The sequence below is a fragment of the Cinclus cinclus genome, chromosome 6 (genome assembly GCF_963662255.1).
Source record: "Cinclus cinclus chromosome 6, bCinCin1.1, whole genome shotgun sequence".
Lineage (NCBI taxonomy): Eukaryota > Metazoa > Chordata > Aves > Passeriformes > Cinclidae > Cinclus > Cinclus cinclus.
This window is the reverse complement of record NC_085051.1, coordinates 51,953,478-51,973,489: the sequence shown is the minus strand read 5'-3', so window position 1 is coordinate 51,973,489 and position 20,012 is coordinate 51,953,478. Positions and strand designations below refer to the sequence as shown.

Below are 20,012 nucleotides of genomic sequence, written 5' to 3'. Positions count from 1 at the left end.
TTTAGCTAGATGCCTTCAAGACAGCCCTCTCTTTTTCAACTGAAGCAAAGCAAGAAAACAAACATTTACCCAATAGTGCCTTTCAGTTTGATCCGGGCCAACAACATGGCAAATGTTATGTGATCCTGGTGCAGCATGCCACGTGCCACTCGATTGAAGGCCACCTAGGAACAAAACAGTAGTAGTGTAAGAAGAGTTGTACTCTGACACTTCAAAAATTATTAAAGAATTACATGAATTAATTAAAAAACGGAACCTGAAAGAGATCCTTTGTAATGATTGAGAGACGATGAGTATGGTCTGTAATTCCCTTCAGATTTGGGTTCTCATACAAGACATTGTGATAGATGTCCAAGAAAAACTGGAGGGAGTATTGGTACAGGAAATGTATCTGAAAGAGAAAAGAGTTTATTTTTTCTCTCCACAATCCTGCTGTTTGATAACCAACAGAGTATGCCTACCAAACTGCAATATTGGGCAGTTGCCTATTTAGCTTTAACCAGTAAACACTCAAACCTCCTAATAGGAATAACTCAACCTACCTGTTTCAGTGACTCCATAGTAAAGTAGATACTGCTGCAAGCTGTAGAAAGAGGCAAGTACTGCTGAGAAACAGTCTCCACTTCTTGCATGACAATATCAGTCTCTTCTACTTTTCTGGTGACCTCTGCTGCTTCCTTCTTCAGGTTCTCAAGTGTAGTAATGATGGTGTCATCATCCAGGATACGTCCCTTCACTTCATTAAGTGCTTGTAGAAGGGATTTTTCCAACTGACGTAAGCGCAGCTGAAATTCACCTTAATTAGAAGAAAAAAAAAGTCACGTTGTACAGACATGTTAAAGAATTACATGAGTTCTGTGACTTTGCCATTGGGCATCCTGAAAAAAAAAAGAGTATGACGACATTTCACAGTGTACTTCTAGAGTAAATCTGTATTCTTTTAGAACAGAAGGAAGTTAATTTTGGTAAACATACCCTGAAGCTTGAGGAGATCAGAGCGTTTTTCATCAACATCTGGTCTTTCAGCTTTCAGGACTTCATTCAGACACTGGCTCTGCAAGCTGCTGCGAGTTACTGTGAAGTTCACAAATGTAACGCGAGAGCACAGGTCTGGTGGGAATTCAACCTGTCACAGGAAACATGAAAAAATATTCTCAGCTCTCTTCACATGGCATTTCTACAAACAGGGCAGCTTTTGATTTTTCTTACTGTTGGATCTCTGGTGGAAAGGAAGATAACGAAGGATGGTGACAAATCAATATCTTGGTCTCCCAGAGTAATCAGAACTCTGCCTCCAGTTCTTCGGACTTCACGATTCAGAACAGGATTCAGAACTGGATCATAGCTCTCCACATCCTAGAAAGACAGATGTGTTCAAGACTGTTGTTCGCAAACATCTCAAGCTAAAACTCCCAATCCAATAGGGGCTTAAAATTCTGGTAAGCAAACAATTAGCAGTTGGTTTGGAATTGGGATCACATTCAGAAGGTATTTGCACTTTAGATGTGTAGCTGAGCTACACAGCTAGAGAAGTATTATTAGTGGCTGGAATTTTGTTAGCTCTACTGCATAAAAGCCCTATTCTAATCAACACAAGCAACAGTTACTGATCTTTTCCATTTCCATACTAAGAAGTGAAAAAACACCCATTTCAAGTGAAAGTCAATTATTCCTATAGTTGCCTATTTCTTCATATTACTGAAATTTCTTCCTGATACTCAGAGTAGATTCAGTTCTAGATAACTGACCATATTAGTTGCAATTATCTATGGCTAGAGAAATATCTATGACTAGAGAAAGCACACGAAAACAAAGGAACAGATAGACAGGTTGCAAGTCATTTTATAGTATGGAAAGATAATTTCAAAATAAAACAATTTGATCTCGAAATGGTGGACAAGGCAGTGCCTTTTTTGATTTTATAGCTAATTCTTCTCTGGACTAACACCACATGTGTTTACTTGTTAAATTGTAAATTGAAAATAAAGTTGCTTGCATGTTATTAAGAGAACAATTGCAAACTTCTAATACACAGGACAGAATTCAAGAATTTAAATAGTTTCTACAGGATCATGCCACTAACCTGAACTAGAAGTGGGTTACCAAATCTCAAGGCACTTTCCAAGTTCTTCCTGAAAGCGTCATCCAAGAAGCTTGTACGAGTTATCTTACGGTCTTTATATTCATTCATGATAAACTCTGTAGCTTGCCCAGAGGGATCGATGATCAATGGATACCTAAAGTTAATAATAAAACACTTTCATTTGTTAGGTTTTGACTGCAGACAGTGTCTAAGCAGTTTTATGAATTTACATTGCATTATTAGTCTCAACTCCAAAACTCTATTTACTCCTTCACTAAGTTGAGGCAAGTTTAATGACTCACTTCAATTTTGAAAGCTAAGTTTGTGGTTGTGCAAAAAAATAGCTCAAATAACAAAACATTTCAAGCCAATTTATTTTAACAGCTAAGCATAACAAAAAAGGCAAGCAAAGGTGAAAGAGTTTTAATGTTTACACACGGCTGAGAAGCTTTTTTGAACATTAGAGGTTCATACCCCAGTGAAACAGTGCTTTGAAGGAGCTACTGTGATTCAACAGGTGCAAAAACTGCCTGCTGCAAGAACTTTGCTTAAGAACTTCACATCTTAGAATGAAGTACCTGTTAAAGCGCTTGAGCATGATGGCGTTCTCCGTGCACAGGTCATCTGCAGGCAGAGAACTTGCTTGCCAGCGCAGCCGCTCATCGGCGTTGGAAAGGTACTCAGTCCTTGCGATGTCTGTGCGGAACTGCAGGAAGCAAACACAGCTGATGTTTAACTTGACATTCTCCAACCAGCTGGTGAAGACATTTTAAGTAAATGCAGCTCTACAAAGCTGCAACAGCTTTTCAACAGCTCCGTTCTTTACCTAGCAATCCTACAGATTAACTCCTGCAGTAAATCAATTTATGGTTAACTTATCGTGCCTGTATCTTTACCTGGATATTTGCTTGCTGCAGATGGTGAGACCATGTAGTGAACAGATTCTGACGCATCTGCTGATCAAAGTAGCCTGCATAGGCAATAAAAGCTCCTGAAAGTAAACAGTCTCCTGCAATTGTGGACATCTGGTTTTTGAAAGTTTCACTTGTCTTCTCCCATCTCTCACGTTCAGCAGAAAGACTCTTCAGAAGAGCTGTGCTACGGTTTACCTAGAAATAAGTGGTGAAGTAGATTCTTTAGATGATGAAATGTTCTTATACTACACGTCTCTCAGAACACTTAAATTCTGACTTAAGGCCCAAGCTAAATTTAAAAGCTCAGAATGAGATTAAATTTGGGGTTTTTCAGTGCTAATTTTTAAAGTTGATTCTAACTGGTTGAGGAACTTAAAAGTGCTAAGTACTGGTACATTAGCAACATACTAATGATGAGATCAAGTACACAGAGAAATCCACACTCCCCCCCGAAGTCCATTTCAGACATTACAATCCCACTAAATCCATGCTTGTTTTCAAAGGCTTTCTACAGATTTTAAACCTTATGAGAACTGTCTTGTTAATCAAGTAGCAACATGAGTTGGTATTTCTCTAACTCCAGCCCCGTTTCTTGAGAAGTCTCATGACACCCAGAGATGAAACAGTTCAAATGCACTGTGCAGGGGAAACAACCAAATCCACTCTCAAATTTGATGAATGATTCAATTTTAGACTGTCAAAGATCAAAGAATGAAAAATTATTGGTATATGAAGTCTTACTTTTGCTTCTACAGCAGCCAAGTCTGCCTTAATAGCTTGAGCCTCCGAAATCAGTACCGCATATTCTTCTTTGTAACGGGCAATACTGGCCTCAAGATCACGAATCATCTGCTCCACTTCATTTGCTTTCTGTTGGTTGTCTTTGGCATCATCCTCTAGCTTCTGCAGTTCATTGCGTAGAGGTTCCACTCTTTTCAACATATCAGCATAGTTCAGCTGCAAATAGTAAATAGAACATTTACACTTTCTAAAATGACATGTTACCAGGAACCACAGCATTCAGGTATTTACTATCAACTGCATATTTTCCAATTTATCTACTTCTGACCTGTGTAGAATTAATAACTACTTAAGAGAAACTTAGTATTGTTTATCAGTCCCTAGGACTCTAGTTAAAACTAAGCACAGAAACATAAGTAATTGGTTTTTGTAAGATCCTTGTACTGCTTTGTAGATTTATACCAAGTCATTCAAAAGGTGCAGATCCCATTAAGAAGTGCACAGCATTGTTTTACATAAATATTCAGTGGGGTGCCCATGCCAGTACTGTGCTAATCTGCCCTTCTTAGCTGAATAAAGGCAAATTCAGAGTCTTTAGACATTGCTGTGTGCCTTCTGGCTCACTCTTTTTGCCTTGCCTTTGCTTCCTTAACCCAACTTTACCTGTGCAATTGCCCATTTCACCATAGGTCCACAGGCCAGTGATGCTCTGTTTACAATTTCATAGTTGTAACTTGGATTGGAGAGGTAGTTTTTCTTCATCTTCTCCCGGATGGCATCACTGCAAAAGAAAAATTTTTACAGGTAGTATGAGTACACTGTATGTCAGCAAACAGGTGCTCAGTATCCTTTTGTCTAGTCTGCCTTCCACAGCTGACAAGAAACATTTCCTGCCAGTTTTGCTGAGTAGTAGCTGGGATGTTCAACACAATGTTTCAGAAATTATAGCTTACAGGTGATAAAAAAATTTAATCACATTTAGAGCCAGCTAGGAAGCTGAGCTCCTAAGCTGAATAAAGCCCTCAGCAGCCTGGCCTGTTATTGCTGCAAAAACCACTTTCAACTGACAATGTAGCTTTAGACACCAACACACTGCTTTGTAGCCATGCCATTAAGTCACACAACAAGCACCTGTTTTGCCCCAATTTTCATGATACACCTTGCCTTCAGCAACCTATTTCCTGTACCACCTGTATGCTCACCATGTGCAATAAGCTGGTGTCAAAAGAAGTCAAGTGTTACCAAAGCAATTACACAGAGAAAGTCCAGTTAAGACCCACTGCTCTTTGTAAATGGTTTGTTCACATAACTATCTCACACTTTACCTGATTTCCTCAGCAGAGAAGTTAACGATGGTTGGAATGAAGTTCTCCCTCATGATGATGGAACGTATTTGCTTCCAGTCTGTGGTGCTTTCACCTAACAGCAGGCAGATGGACTCCAGTGCCAACTTAACTGCTGCAGGTGGATTAGCCATGGAGCGGACCTCTACCAGGTGCTGCTTCTTTATTGACTTCACAGCTAACCAGTGCCAGAAAGACAAAGAGTGTTGATTGGGAAGAAAACAAACAGCAAAACCCAGCAGAGTACCCTGGATTTGTACAAATGCTTCAAGCTTCTAAGAACAAACATGAGGTTATTAGAGAAGCAGACACTACTGAATAACTACTATATTACAAGACACGCTTCCATGTATTTCAACTTGACAAATGGGCACAGGCAACTTACTCTGCTGTCTAAAAATTATTCACTCAAATCAGTGATTTGTGTACCCAGTTTAATGAATGGACAGCTTGACTGTATGCTGTCTGTTTAGCAGTAAGGCATCACTGCTCTTTCTACAGCTGGTCTATCAGAAACTAAGCCACAAGCCATAGGAGTATCAAGAATCAGACTGGTACACATGCAGATTAAAAAAAACCAAACCAAAACAAAGGCACAAAAATCACAGCTCAAAGACTGTGAGTTTAAAAGAAGGGATTTTTTCAACTCTGTTCAGCCCCATGCTAAGAGCCTACACTTCATCAATAGATAGCACCAACCCAGATCAAAAGAAAACACATTCCCATAGACCAGTTTTAGATCCAAGACCACAGTGTGATCTCTTGAGGTGCTAACATACCATTCTGAGCTTCAATGACAGCAGGCTCCACCTTGTCAAGATCTTCTTTCACACTCATCTGCTTGTCTGCAATGACCTCCTGCTGCTTGTGCAGCTGTTCCTGAATCTCCTGGCTCATAACCTATATGGAAATTTCACAAAATAATGCTTTTTAGAAGCTGAATTTCTTCCAGTACTTGCTCTGTAGGCCCTGTTTTGTAAATAAAATAGTTGCTATGCACAGAGATTTAACAAAAATGTTTACCTTTTTCTTCTCAGCTTCCTGTTGATCTTTCACCATCTTTTTCAACTTGTCATTGGCTGCTGCATTTTTCACTTCCAGCTCCTGACTCTTTATTCTTAGGTCGCGCCGCAATTCCTCCACCTAAGGACAATTGTAAGATGGAAGAAAGAATTCATATTGAGCATTGAGATCTATTTACTCACCCCAGCTTTATAGAGGGCAAAGTTTTAAAGATGCATACCTGATCAACTGTTTCCTTGATTTTTCTAAGACCAACATTCAAATGCATTTGCTGTTCCTCCAGTTCACTTCGCTTCTCATTGAACAAGTTGGCATAATGGTTGATGAAGTCCAAATAGTGGCGTGGTGTGATTGCCATGGTTCTGCCTCCTCGTTTTGCCAGCCTAGCATTAGCCTTTAGGGAACAAAGTGGTGTAGAGAATGCTCTCTTTTAAAATGTATTTGGATGCCAAGGATCATAGTGTTTAGCAAACTGGTGAATGATGCCATGGACAAGAGGTAAGTGTAAAGTTAAGCAGTGTAATGACATACCTGGTGAAGAGTCTGATGAACAAACACACAGCTATTAACAATAGCCTCCCTGTGCGATGGTGGCTGTGGCAGCTTATCATACACCACTGGCATGTAATCAGGCACAACGTAATTTGGTTTCTCAAGATCCATTTTGCTTGTGAACTCTTTGCCAACTTGGTACAGAGCCTCAGTTGACCAGTCTCCAAACCAGTTTAAGACACATCTGAAATACAAAGCATTTGTGAAGACTTCCCCAAAAGTACTGTTTTAATGGTACCTGTAAAATATGTTGGAACATGCAGCAATTACCTGTTGAAAAGAGCAGGAGAGGTAGCTGCTCTGTCCTTCAGGCCCTCAGAAGATGGATTCATAGTGAACACTACATGGAGATTGCGAATAACTTGGCTGGTGAACCATTTGTAGAGCTCCTCATGTGAATCTAACATTAAACCTTCTTTCTGTGCTCCTTCTTTACACTGAGTCATGAGGGTAGCATATTCATCTCCTTCAAAAAGACCAGGGACCTAATTCAAAACATAGTTTTGTTGTAGTTTATGGTTGTTAAAAGGTGCAAAATGGATTTACTTAAAATCTCCTTACCTCTCCATTGGCTAGGAGAGTGTTCATTCTCTCCAGGAATCCAGAATCCAAGACATTTGACTCATCCATAATAAAAGCTATTTTTTCATTTTTACAGCCAGAGCGTCTCAATACTGTTCTAAGGTCTTCATCAAAATCTTCACCTGTGTATTTTCTGTGAACCTGGTAAGAATTAACATTGGTCATTAACACTTTGGTTTAGCTTTTAATGGAATTTTAGGGGTCAATATGCAAGTGGGAGTTTTGACTTACAGGTTTTTAGAAGTTAAATTTAGCACACCAACCTTGATTTGGTAGACACTCAAACCGTTCATCCAGGCAACAAATCTTGACAGGGTTGTTTTCCCTGCTCCACTGACTCCAATTAGCAGCAAGTGGCCCTGCGGCTGACGGAAGATTCTGAAAAAGATCACAATCAAGTGTGACTGGTAAGTGTTAGCAACTTACTGAAAGTTTTCCTAGAACACCTAAGCTTCAAGTTACTACCAAAACTGACACACCTTTCCACACCTTCATGCTACCTGGAGGCTGGCAGTATTTTTTTCTAAAGACAACAATGAGACCATGCTCCATTCTTACTCTGTACTGAGGCTACTTTGGTTTATAGAGTAACTCTAAATACTGCTTATATGAGCTGCAATGGAAGTCTGAACTTACCGATCAATTCTTAACACATGATCCAAGACTTCATTGAACAGGACAAGTGGTACATCAAGTTCTTCTTCATAAAACACTTTAAGTCTAGCTTTCACATAGTCTCTCAATTCTTCTTGATCCACTGGAATATAATCCTAAAAGAACAAGTCAATACCGCATGGAAATTAAGATTAAAGGAATTTGCTTAGGGATAAATTTATGAGCACACCAAAGCAGAACTACTAGAATACTTAAAGTAGCAATCCTCCACAAAAGCTTAAAAACACTGTACTCATTTCACTTGCACAGGAACATGTCTACTGCCTAGAGTGCCACAGGTAGCAGCATGGGGTTTAAACACAGTATCTGAACCTACCACTGAACCTACCACAGGTTGAACCTGTGCTGCCAGTTACCAAAGAGACTGGGAAGTGGCACTACAGACTTACTCCCTTCCCCAGTTTATTTCAAACAGCCTTTCCTAGTTTACTTATTGCTTAGGATGGGTAGCAAGCTAGGTGGACTTTTGCCTAAACTCACCAGAATTTGTACAGGTTGCCCACATGGATTACTTCAGGTTATAAGAAACAGGTTACCAGAAAAAGTGTAATACCATATTGTCAAGGGTCACTGCCTTATCCAAGATATTCCATAAGGAATAACTGTCATCTGGTAGTGTCACAGTATTCTTGAGAAATACTACTTCATACTGACTTTACATTCCATGGTAGCTCTTACAATAGCATCCCTGGCATAACAGCTATTAACTTTGTGGCAGAGCTCAATTCAGATAATCATAGTAAAAATTTCTTGGAGATAACTTACCAGCACGGTGGGCACCGATTATCACTTTAATACAGTCATAAGAGCAGCATCACTCAGTTGCATCTAACCTATTTAATTTTGGGGTTTATTTTATTTTATTTTAACTTGCCTTTGACAGCCAGTTGCTGTACAGGATAGGTCTGCTCATAGCCTTTTCTTTGTCAATGTTGGGGAAGTGTTTCAGAGCAACCATGTCTATGTTCTCATCAGTCCAGCGTCTCTCCTCATCTTCCACAAGTCTGGATAAAGAAGTAAGTCAGTGAGTACAGTCCTCTGCAATGGGAGGATACACCACATGGCAGCACTATGATTGAAATATATTTCTGTTTTGTACAGATACTACTTCCTGGGGACAAGCTGGAGTGAAAGGAAACATTCTCATTGGTATTACAGCTATTTAACATAAAGCACATTTTAGTCTGATGTTCTAATGAAAGTTGGCAAGGAGTAGGCAACTTTTTATGGTTTTGCTCGCCCAGCTCATCAATTTTTTACCTGTCCTGGAAGAGACGTAAGGCTTCGTGGGCCCAAATCCTGATAAGGCCTTCAACTGGTAAGGTTTCTAGTGGTCTTAATGCTTCAAATATACCTCTCACCCACCGAGTCATTTCACGAGGTGAGTAGATGTAGTGTGGCTGTGTGTCTTGAGTGAATCTCTCCTAAAAATTTAAACTTAATTAGTTACTTTATCTCAAAAGTATTTATTTTTTACAGGCCTTGGCATTGCAAGATATTACCCTGACAGCATAATTCAGACATTTTTGCCAGAACTCAAGTAATTAGTTGAGTTCTTGTACACATACTACCCACGTGAAAGGCTAACAACACATGTTAAATGAATCAGCATAGAAGAAAGCCTTCTAACTGCAGTTTGGAGTTGCAGTTAACAAATTACCTGAGACATTGTGTAGAATTCTACCATAGCAGCAGTAAGAGGCTCTGCGTATGTGCGAAGTGATGGGATCAGCCTCAGCATTGCACGATTGAATGTTCCATATATCTGAGTAAGTGAAGCTGGTCCAGGATAGTCCACATAAACCACAGGAACATGTCGTAAAAATCTGAAAGATTAGCATATTACACAGTACAGAAAGTCAAATCACTATCTGCATTCTCTTCGTTATCTTTTGCCAAAATTAAATAACTGCTTGATTCAAAACCAGCAGCAATTGTAGTTGGTTTGATTGCTCTCACTCTCAAGTGTTTCAGACAGGTAATTCAACAGCCTAACACTGAGTCCACTGCTGGGCTGTCATGGTAAGATGCAAGCAGCAGATAGTGCAAAAGCAAGGAACACAATTTCAGCACAGCTATTGTTAAACAAGTGCATTAAGAAGAGATTACATAATCAATGCTTCAGTTTTGACTCCTATTCCACTGTTACCTAGAATTTACTAGACACGTTACCTGTGTGACAGAGGTTTTCTTCCAGGATCAGTAGGTGGATTACATGCACCAACAAACTGAATTCTCTCCAGTTTCACCCATGTCTGGTCAGATGTACGGTAGAATCCTCCATGTTCCACCATCTGGAACGAAAACATAAAAATAAAATCAAATCAGTGGAACATTTTATTTCCCTATAAGTAGCTCTTCTGATACAGTTGATTATGAAGAAAAACAAACCTGTCTAATGAAGGATATGACTCTCTGTGTGCCATACTTATCCATATCTGGCAAGTTGATTTCATCACAGAACAGCACCAGCCACTTTCCTAACTGCACAGGAGCCAGCACCACTCCATTAGGGGTGCGCCTGTATTCACAGTAGTGATCAAAAGTTTTCAATAGCAGTTCTGGAGTTGTAGCACTTGAAAAGTTGAGTCCAACCACCTTAAAAAAGAGAATAGTGAAAAAAAAATTAAATATAGTACGGACTGAAAGAGAGTGTATCAGGAGTCCTGAAAACAGGTGTGTTTGGCTGTTCACAATGGAAATACATACACCATCCACATAACAGGTATATTACCACATATACACAGCTATATACAGCCTAGATACTCCTTGCTTCCCACTGCAGGTTCTTGCCCGATGTTGCTTGCCCAACCCTGTATTTTGAACATCACAGCCTCAGGTAACTGTCACTCCACCTAAATATACAGTAGGGTGAAAGCTACTTTTAAACATGAGCACACGTTTTTAAATACTGAATGCAGGAATGCTCCTCTGTTACTGAAGTGGCAAAGGAAGAAAGCAGCTTTAGGCTTAGGAACTTGAAAAATGAATTTGTATTCTGTTCAACATGATTTTTATTTTTTGTTACATGTACACATGACTGACTGAGGTGAAGCTATCACAAGAGTTCTGGCTAGGAAATAAATTCTGTGCTATCTTTAATCTTCAGATTAAAGACTTGCTACTACTCTAATTCACACACTCATGTGCCCACTCACACACATAACTCTCTAGTGTACCTCCATGTCAGGCAGAGCTCTAAGAGCACTGAAGAGGGTCATGGTCTTTCCAGAACCTGGTGGGCCACACAGCACCAGAGGTTTGTGTTCTGCCAGCCAAGTGTACAGCAATGCTTCATGGCGAACTGTATCTAGGGTTGGCACTACAACATCAGGAGCTGCAACTTTGTGTGTTTCAACTTCAATTTGAGGAACTTTGGATTGCCATGGCACCCATTCACCTGTAATGGACACCTAGAAGCACAAAACCATGATTAGAGAATTTAGAACAGCTTAACCTTAGTTAAAATTATTTTTTAAAGTGACATTAAATTTGATGCGTTTATTTAAACAAGCAGCTTGTTTGCTGAAGTGTAAAATTGTAAAATCTAAGATAGTCTAGCATTTTATTGTCCAGGTTTGCCTCCAAAATCTAAAGCAAGCTTTTAAGAAAATGAAAGAGCAGCATTTCTAGCACAAGAAAGGTTTACCTCATAGTCAATTATAGGTATGTTGGGTGCAGTTGGCAGTGGCACAGTAGTGATTCTCCTAATGTATTCTCCCAGCTCCGCTCTCATTTTCAAACGACTGTCTCCAGAAAGAGACCACAGTATCGCATAGACCAGGTACCTCTGTAAGAAGCAACAACAGCAGCTATTGGTTTTAGAGTAATGGAATGAAGCTCAATGAGTAACTCAAATCTAGGCAGACACAGAAGACACTCAGCAGCAGACTGCATTAACCTGGATGTAACGCTCCAGCTGGTCTATCTGCATGGGGAAGTCAGGATGGTTGGCGTTGTACTGGGCCACGTTGCGGCAAGCTTGGTGCAACATGGAGAACAGAGAGCCAAGGCAGCGCAGGCGGGTGAGGTCCATAATGTGCTCCAGCTTGAAAGCGTGTTCAAGGGCCTTGGTTACCAGGCCATTGGAGGTGAAATATGGCTGCATTATTGTTGCAGCATCTCTCTGAATCTGTTGGGGGAGACAAACACTGCTCTAAGCATTTGCTTCTCATTTGACTACCAGGCACAAAGAAAAGATTTTGTTTAGGGCTTGAAATGCTTCATATTTAAAACAAAAAAACAAACAAACAACAAAAAAAAAAACATGTAAAGAGGAAATCAGCTTTTCTATGATAGGCTGTCATAAATTCTATAAATGGTGTACCTGTGATACAAGCATTTTTACTACTTTATCCCATAATGTAATCTAAGTTTTACCTGCAACATTGGGGATGCTGCTTCTTCTCCTTCATCTTCTTTGCCCTTTCGCCTGCGCTGAGCTTCCTCCTCACCTTCATCCAGAGGAATGCTTCTCAGTCTGGCCAGGAAGTTATTGAATATCATGTCTGTACTGAGAACATCCTCACTGAACCAGACCATGCCACACCTTGACACAGTAGCCAAAGTAGCATATTTCAGATCCTGTACTTCAAACATGATACGCACCTGAAAAACAGAAATTTAGAACAATTCTTAGGAGTAAAACCAACCAACCAAAATCGAAACAATACAAAAACCCTTTCCCTGAAAAAACAGAGACCTTTTAAAATATGCAAATCTGCATTTAGACTCTGAATAATCAACATCAGCATTATACTGTCCTAAGCTAAGTTCACCATTATTGACATTTACCATAAGACTTACATAATTCACATTTTGTCTGACAGGGTCAGAGTAAGAGTAACATATTTCCACCAGCAAACCACAATCTGAACTCACTATTAATTTGTTTGTGATGAGAAAGAGGCATAACAGTAGTACATATTAAATTAAACCAGCAAGCTTATATACAACACATAAACACAATATAAAAAAAGTAAGATTACATTTGGTGGGAGGCTGAGACGTTCTCCATTTGGCAGAGTCAGAAGTTTGTTGTCATCCAGAACAGAGTTCAAGTTCTCAACCCATTCAGGGTCTACATCACCATCAAAGATAATCCACTGACGTTTTTGTAGTTCACCTCTCACATTGTCTATGATTCTATATTAAAGGAAATATTAACTGAAGTTAAGTATTAAGACTCAGTAAGGTGAGATTATCCTAGGCACAAATGTACCACCCATTTTGCATTTGTGCTATTAAAAATACTTACTTTCTCAGGACATGTGTAAACAAGCCATCTGTCCATTCCCTGGTGTTTGGATCCAAAGTACCATAGAGGTGATCTTTGCTGATTGCTTTTGGATCTATAATGTGAGCAACACCTTCTACACCCTCCAGCCGTTCAAGGGCTTTCAGAAGTACTCTCCAGGCCATGCTCTTTCCACTTCCAGAGGGACCAACCATCATCAAACCATGATTTATCTGTGTAATCTGATACAGCTGAAGAACCTGTGATACAAGAAATAATGTACCAGTCAACCTCAGCAGTTAATCTAAGATTTTGGGTATTGTTTGTTTAATACAAGAAAAATTTAAATGCTTTTGACTTTTCATAATATAAAGGGAAATTCAGTCTTGTACAGAAACTTAAATTCCACATTTTCAGTTTTATATTTTACCTTTTCAACCCACATGCCACCAACTTCTTCTCCATCACCATAGGTAAGGTACATTTCCTGACACACTTTCTTAAGTTCCTCTCTCAAGGCTGTCATCTCTCCACGATGATACTGTACTCCAGGAAATACATCAGAAAGGAGACTGAACAGCAGCGGAATGTCTTCTGCAACCAATTTTGGTACCATAGTTTCACATACACTTTGGATCAGGATCTGCAGAGAGAGTCACATTTCATTTAAGATTTTTTTTGCTAAATTCACTTTACCAAACGTGTTTGACATGGAATATTTTTCTAAATACTTTATTGATTAAGTACCAGACCAGGGTAGTCTTAGTCAAAACAACCACTGATGTGGTTTCAACTTCAGAACTACCTAATAATTTCCTATTGATTTTCAGTTTATGTAAATCTTTTATATGTCTCTTCATTATGCTTTTTTTTTCATTAATTGCTGACACGCTGAGCAGCACAAAGTGTCATGGATGCACCACCTCATATGAATGAGTTTGTCACTATGATTCAGGGACTTAGAAGTCATGTTTAACTTGGTGCTCTTAAGCTATCAAATTATCTTTGATAACTAACATAATTTTGTTCACATGACTTAATGCTAAATGGTAAACACTGAAGGGTTACTTTCTCTAGTAACATCCTCTTTCACAGAATTACTTTGCACACACATTACCTCTTGCTCTGGCAAGTTCTCAGCAATTTCTCCCTCATCGACAACTTCACCACGCTCTTCCTTCTCCCGCTTTATCTTCTGAATCCTCTCCCTCTTCACATTACCTGCACTAACCAGCACACTCTTCAGTGCTCTCAGGCCAAAATCATAGTGACTTTGGGAGGAGAGCTGTTCATCACAAAGCCTAAGAAGCAGAAGAGACAAAATACAATTTGATTTTCAGCAGGAACCAACATAAACAACACTCAGTAAATGTAATTCTTTACTTGACAGTACTGCTTGAAATGATTGCTGCACAATGTGCTTAGTGAGTTGCAAAGAACATTATGGCTTTGAACAGTAAGTTCTATTGTTACTAACTGGAGCCAGACTTATTACTCACTTGAAGAATGGTACGATCTTATTGGCAAGAACTTCAGCAGTACGGAAACCTTGGGAGTACAGCATGACCTGTGCAATCAACTGACGGTCTGGTTTTGTCATTGCCAAGCTACGGAACAACTTCTTCAAATTGTCGGGCAGATTAGATCTGCCTGCATAGCCAGGATTCATGGTGATGAAGATAGCCATGTCAGGGCTCACTTTGACTTGTTTGTTCAGCAGCTCACAGGTAATGGGTGTTGCAGCTGGAAAGAGAGTGCATATAGTTGAACTTGAGGTAGTGATCCATCACTCTGAGAACTGAAGTGATACATTATTCTATTTTAGATTCCTACAGTAATGGACAGAAGGTTCTCCAGTACTGCAACTCAAACAATATAAATTTCTAGCAGCTGAAAGTTACATCAAATATTTAAGTTTTGACATAAAGTAGCTTCATCTCTGCATTATTTGCAAGAAATGTAGCTAAGCAATAAAACAGCACAAAGGATGTTAAGAGAAGAATTACATACTCTTGTCATAGTTGGGGTTGGAATGCTCTCGCAAGGCTTCCTGGATGCACTGAACTTGCTGTGAAACTGCAGAGAGCATTCGTTCCTCCAGTCTGTTGAACTCATCAAAGCAGCCCCACGCACCCACTTGGCAAAGTCCCACAAAGATGCGTCCCATTGCCTGTACGGAGGGGAAAATCCACTCAATTGCATTGGCAAAAGGAGCAGAGAAGAGCACTTTATACAATGCATCCAAGGCAGGAAGAAGCTGTGTTTATTTGTAGGCTACTGTTTTGTAGTATTTTGTATTTGTAGTACTGTAAGAGTTACGAAAGGGTTCTGAAGTTCAGCTTTCGCTGCTCCACAGAACCACAAAGATGATCATAGCTCCCTATTACTCCACACTGTATTGCAGTGTGTTCCAAAACAGGCAAACTAAGTTCACTGCATAATGTTTTGTTTACTGATACCATTAACATTAGGTGCAGATCTAGTGCTGTATCACAAGGAGGGTACAAGAATTACAAAACATTTCAGAAGAGCAAACTGGATGACCAGATTATGACAACCTTTCTACATAAAGAACAATCTTTAAGGTATGATTCTGTAGAAGGTGACATGAGGGAACATGACGGAAGTCTAGAATCTACTGGTTTCAGATGAATAGGAATCAATTATTCACCATCTTTTCTACTACAAGAACTTAGAAATCATTAAAAAAAGACAAAAAGATGCTGCCCTCTCATGAAGTGCACAGTGGAAAAATTTGGGAAAGATGTTACAGAACCAAGTGTGCAAGTGGATTTAAGGGAGAAATGGTACATGAAGAAAGGTTCACTGGAGCATGAACAGAGTAACACTTCCGCTGGCACATCTCGATTGTCTTAACTGTCAGAGGGAGGAAGGGAGCTGGGGCAAGGAAGGATCACATTATCTGTGATATTAATACTCCCTAGGCATTTTCTTACAGTCACCCTACAAGCCAAACACTGGCTAAATGGAATCCTGATCTGGTCAAAATACAGCGGTACAGAAAAAACACACACATGGGAAACCTGGCAAAGTCTGTAAAGTTTAGTGATTTCTTGTTCATATTTTATATTGGTTTTTTTTTCATCTATACACCAAGGTTTTAATTTGAAGATAATTTGCTGTGTTACAGTTCACAGAGACATTTTATCTGGTTTTCAGTTTGAAGATGTCATTAATCTTCAAATATCTGGATAAGCTTTCTTAGTTCTGAAGAATTCTTCACATGCTGAGGTACACTGCACAGCTGTGTTGTAAAGGATAATTTAGTAATAGTGCAGCTACTTCAGCAATCTCACACTCTCATCTCTTTCTCATTAAAACAGTACTATCAATACAAACTACACAGCCTGAGATACTTTGCTAAAGCCAGTCTTAAGCCCCTGCCCCTGTACTTCCTCTTCCTTTCCCTCCATTTACTGTCACATAACTACCTGTTCAAAAATGCAGAACCTCTGCTCTAGCAACGTTTCATCCTACTTCTGTTTTAGGCAATTTTTTGTTACATAGGTTCTGTTTGACCTACAGATACCAGCTCAGATACGACTTAAGCATAATCATCTTGAAAATAAACACTGCTAGCTGTTTCAGGGTTCTGAAGAGATTAGTACTGCTTGTTAACAAAGACTACCTTGTTTTAATCAAACAGCTTACCTGGAAGTCAAATGTTTCGTCGCAGTTGAAAACCAACACAAAGCGGCCCAGCTGATGTCCAAGAGCTTTTACAGATTCTGTTTTACCAGTACCAGCAGGACCTGTTTTTGAAATGGGATGGACATACTTTAGAGTTTATCATCTGAGTAGCACTGCTAACTCGTGCAACCTGTCAGCATGTGAATTCTAAAGATGCCTGTTCAAGAGGGTTCAAACAAAACCTAAAACTGTTTTGACTTCCCCCAAAAGCCCATTTTGTTCTTCAATATCTTAGTGCTCTGCATGTTCACATGAACACTGTATTGTAGGGGTGCACATCAGTCCCCTAAACCCCATCCCAGGCTACACTACAATCTCAGGAATGCTTGTTAAGCCTTGGCTGACATTAACAGCACCAGTTATCTCCCCTTGAGTTTATCAGAAACCCTGTCTGTTCCCACAACTTGTCTAATGAGCTCCTGTTTTCTGCTTAATAGCCTTGAGACTTGTATTTTTTCTGTCTGAACAACAGAGCAAGTAGAATAATATTTTTCTTGTCAAACTTTTCAAGGAAAGTTCCAGCAACTGCCAACTCGGTTTGTGGCCAGGATGGAAATTTATTGATGACTAAAATCAGTAATTTTGCAACTCTATTATAAACAGTGGTCCTAAGTGAGACCCTTTGAGATGTCCTGGATTGCAGCAGGCTGTGACCAGGATCTCCCTCCCAACAGGATGCCTCTTGGAGCTTGTGATCTCTCCAGTTTGCTATGGAGGATTGCCACTGAAAGCTGGCAATCCAAATCCCAAAACCTGGGCTGACAACCCCCACTCCTTGGGACCCAACTCTTCATTTCTGGAGAGATGCAAAGGCATCTGATGTATTTCACTGAATTCAAGGGGAATTTTTCATAGTTATACCCCTGTACATACTTCATGTCTGTGTGCCTTATGAGTGCTGCCTATTTAGGTCTATAATTGAGCTAAACTTTTTGTCAAGTTACTGCTGTATATATACAGCTGATTTATAGACAATCTTACTGAATTATTTTGTTTTAAATTAATCAATTGTTCAAGTACTGCCATTATTGTATTGATTAGGTAATTGAGTATTGCTAAATCCTTTAGACCTAAACTTGATCCAGTCTGAAGCTAAGTTTGGCCACTCTGACCCATTGACCCAACAGTAGTCTCCCTTACCCCTCTGCATCCCTTACTGTTATCCCTGCTTATCCTTCTGTGTCCCCAGTCTCCACATAAATAATTTTGGATTTTTTTAAAATCAGATTTTTCCTTGTGTGCTTTATCTGTAGAGTAAGCAATAGAATGAACCTTACCACAGAATTTTTTGTGCTTTTATAAATTCATATGAAACCTGCCTTTCCTGATACCTCACTGGTGAAGTGTCTTAAACCACTCATTCTCATATATACTAGAGAAGATAAGAACTTTATACACTTGTCTCACAAACATACCAAATGGTGATCCTCCAAGCCTTGCCTCCAGGGCTTGTGTCATTGTCAGGTAGCAGCGGTCAGTGAGAGGAGTCTGTACCAGCTTATCCTGAACCCCAAGGTACTCAAAACCATAGTTGAATTTGGCATTTGCCATCTGAATGGAGAGCTGTTGCAACACATCTGTCTGCTTCGGGTCAAAGTAGAACCGCATTTGGCTGAGCCACTCGAAGGATTTTGAGTTGTCGATCTTGCTTTTGATCAGTGATCTTGTAACATCTCTCTGGTGCACCAACTCAGTGATCTGGAGAATGAAGGAACTCCTTTAAGACCACAACAATACATGCCAATAAAAAGACAGGCTAATAAAGACAGGAATCCTACAGCCTTTCAGATTAGCATAGTGAATTGCCATCACTTAGAAATCATGACGCAAAACCAGTCTCTGGTTTAAAATCTGTTGCTACAAAGCCAAAATTAACCGTATTGCCTACTGCTCTAAATTACTTTCCTAGTTTACAGTTTGGCCCAGTTAGCCTGTTAATCCATTACACTACTGAACTCAGTATTTTACTTGCCAGAAACCAGGTATTTCCCTCTAGAAAAAACCCAGGATGATTTTAATTATCCCTCCCCTCCAATCCTGATATACAAATAAAAACATATTATGATTACAATAATAAGCAACTTCATTACATATTTCACATTTGAATGAAAAAAATCAGTAACTTCCACAGCTGGAAGATCCAGTTTGAAGATCAATTCACTGAGATAGCCTGTAATATGGTATCATGCATTAAGCTGACTAGAGTGAAAAATTACCACCACCTACATTAAAGATCAGACCTTAATGTAATTGCTTAAATTGCACAAATATCTTTTCCTGGAGGAACACTAAATCTTAGACTGATCAATCTTTTCACTAAAATATAAAAATGTTCACCTGTAAATCCTGAAGAGGAAAGGAAGTTTTTACTTACCAAGTGCTCCAGTTTTCTTCTGCGAAGGGGTGGCTGCTCCATCAGCACAGAGTCTGCCAGGACATTGAGTGTGACCTCAACATTGGCTAGCACAGACTGGAGAGGACTGTTGTCTCCACCTCCACCATTGAGGGCTGACTCCACATTCTCAGACCAAGCAATCTGGGCTGACAGCACAACAAGCTGAGCCTGTGTAGAAAAACCCTCATCAGATAGTTTTCCTTGCTGAAGTAACCAAGCTGGAGTATACTTAACTGTTCCACATTAATACCTGGTATTTGTCAATCCAAGAGATGTAGACTGCCGGATCAATTGAAGTTGCTTTTCCAAAGATTTCTACTTCAGTAACAGACTCTGCAAGCAATTTAGCAAGGGTCACCCTCATTTCTTTTTCAACAAGAGTGAGCCACTCATTGATCTTGGGATGTTCAGTGATGGAGACAGGTGTTTTGAACAGCACCTGCAAGAATTAAAGGTTTAAGTCAGCCCACATTCACTTATTTTCAGAATTTTATTTATAAAGAAATACTGAAGCTATACCTCCTCTCCTTCACGTGAGGATATCCCAAGAACCACAGAATTGTCTTCATTGAGAATAATGCTAGAAACTCCAGCAAACATTTTCTTGAAGTGTTTCTGCAACTTAGCAACATTTTTGCTGTTCCCAATGATTTCAAGCAAGTCTTCATCACCAACAAAGTAGAACCTATTAATCACGTAAAATTAGATTTGTATCAGAACTCTAACTATCACTTTTAATATACAATTTATGCTTCAT

The 20,012-nt window shown here is 39.5% G+C and overlaps 1 protein-coding gene across 1 annotated transcript in view; it reads right to left on the bottom strand.

Annotated features, from left to right (window-relative positions):
- DYNC1H1 (dynein cytoplasmic 1 heavy chain 1) overlaps window positions 1-20,012 on the bottom strand; it is a 44,857-nt gene that overhangs the window by 8,883 nt on the left and 15,962 nt on the right. Inside the window, exons 24-62 of the mRNA XM_062495617.1 lie at window positions 19,775-19,940; window positions 19,506-19,694; window positions 19,235-19,423; window positions 18,276-18,558; window positions 16,822-16,922; window positions 15,160-15,319; window positions 14,649-14,892; window positions 14,267-14,450; window positions 13,580-13,792; window positions 13,171-13,409; window positions 12,902-13,058; window positions 12,294-12,521; window positions 11,815-12,045; window positions 11,563-11,703; window positions 11,093-11,326; window positions 10,305-10,511; window positions 10,086-10,207; window positions 9,574-9,739; window positions 9,174-9,337; window positions 8,788-8,917; window positions 7,875-8,008; window positions 7,502-7,616; window positions 7,218-7,379; window positions 6,927-7,141; window positions 6,636-6,840; window positions 6,325-6,498; window positions 6,105-6,224; window positions 5,861-5,981; window positions 5,064-5,259; window positions 4,402-4,519; window positions 3,739-3,954; window positions 2,980-3,192; window positions 2,662-2,789; window positions 2,084-2,237; window positions 1,210-1,356; window positions 976-1,126; window positions 543-796; window positions 257-391; window positions 70-164 (exon numbers count right to left, since the gene is read on the bottom strand). Of these exons, the coding sequence (XP_062351601.1) occupies window positions 70-164; window positions 257-391; window positions 543-796; window positions 976-1,126; window positions 1,210-1,356; window positions 2,084-2,237; window positions 2,662-2,789; window positions 2,980-3,192; window positions 3,739-3,954; window positions 4,402-4,519; window positions 5,064-5,259; window positions 5,861-5,981; window positions 6,105-6,224; window positions 6,325-6,498; window positions 6,636-6,840; window positions 6,927-7,141; window positions 7,218-7,379; window positions 7,502-7,616; window positions 7,875-8,008; window positions 8,788-8,917; window positions 9,174-9,337; window positions 9,574-9,739; window positions 10,086-10,207; window positions 10,305-10,511; window positions 11,093-11,326; window positions 11,563-11,703; window positions 11,815-12,045; window positions 12,294-12,521; window positions 12,902-13,058; window positions 13,171-13,409; window positions 13,580-13,792; window positions 14,267-14,450; window positions 14,649-14,892; window positions 15,160-15,319; window positions 16,822-16,922; window positions 18,276-18,558; window positions 19,235-19,423; window positions 19,506-19,694; window positions 19,775-19,940 (6,801 nt within the window). The remainder of the gene's footprint in view (window positions 1-69; window positions 165-256; window positions 392-542; window positions 797-975; window positions 1,127-1,209; window positions 1,357-2,083; window positions 2,238-2,661; window positions 2,790-2,979; window positions 3,193-3,738; window positions 3,955-4,401; window positions 4,520-5,063; window positions 5,260-5,860; window positions 5,982-6,104; window positions 6,225-6,324; window positions 6,499-6,635; window positions 6,841-6,926; window positions 7,142-7,217; window positions 7,380-7,501; window positions 7,617-7,874; window positions 8,009-8,787; window positions 8,918-9,173; window positions 9,338-9,573; window positions 9,740-10,085; window positions 10,208-10,304; window positions 10,512-11,092; window positions 11,327-11,562; window positions 11,704-11,814; window positions 12,046-12,293; window positions 12,522-12,901; window positions 13,059-13,170; window positions 13,410-13,579; window positions 13,793-14,266; window positions 14,451-14,648; window positions 14,893-15,159; window positions 15,320-16,821; window positions 16,923-18,275; window positions 18,559-19,234; window positions 19,424-19,505; window positions 19,695-19,774; window positions 19,941-20,012) is intronic.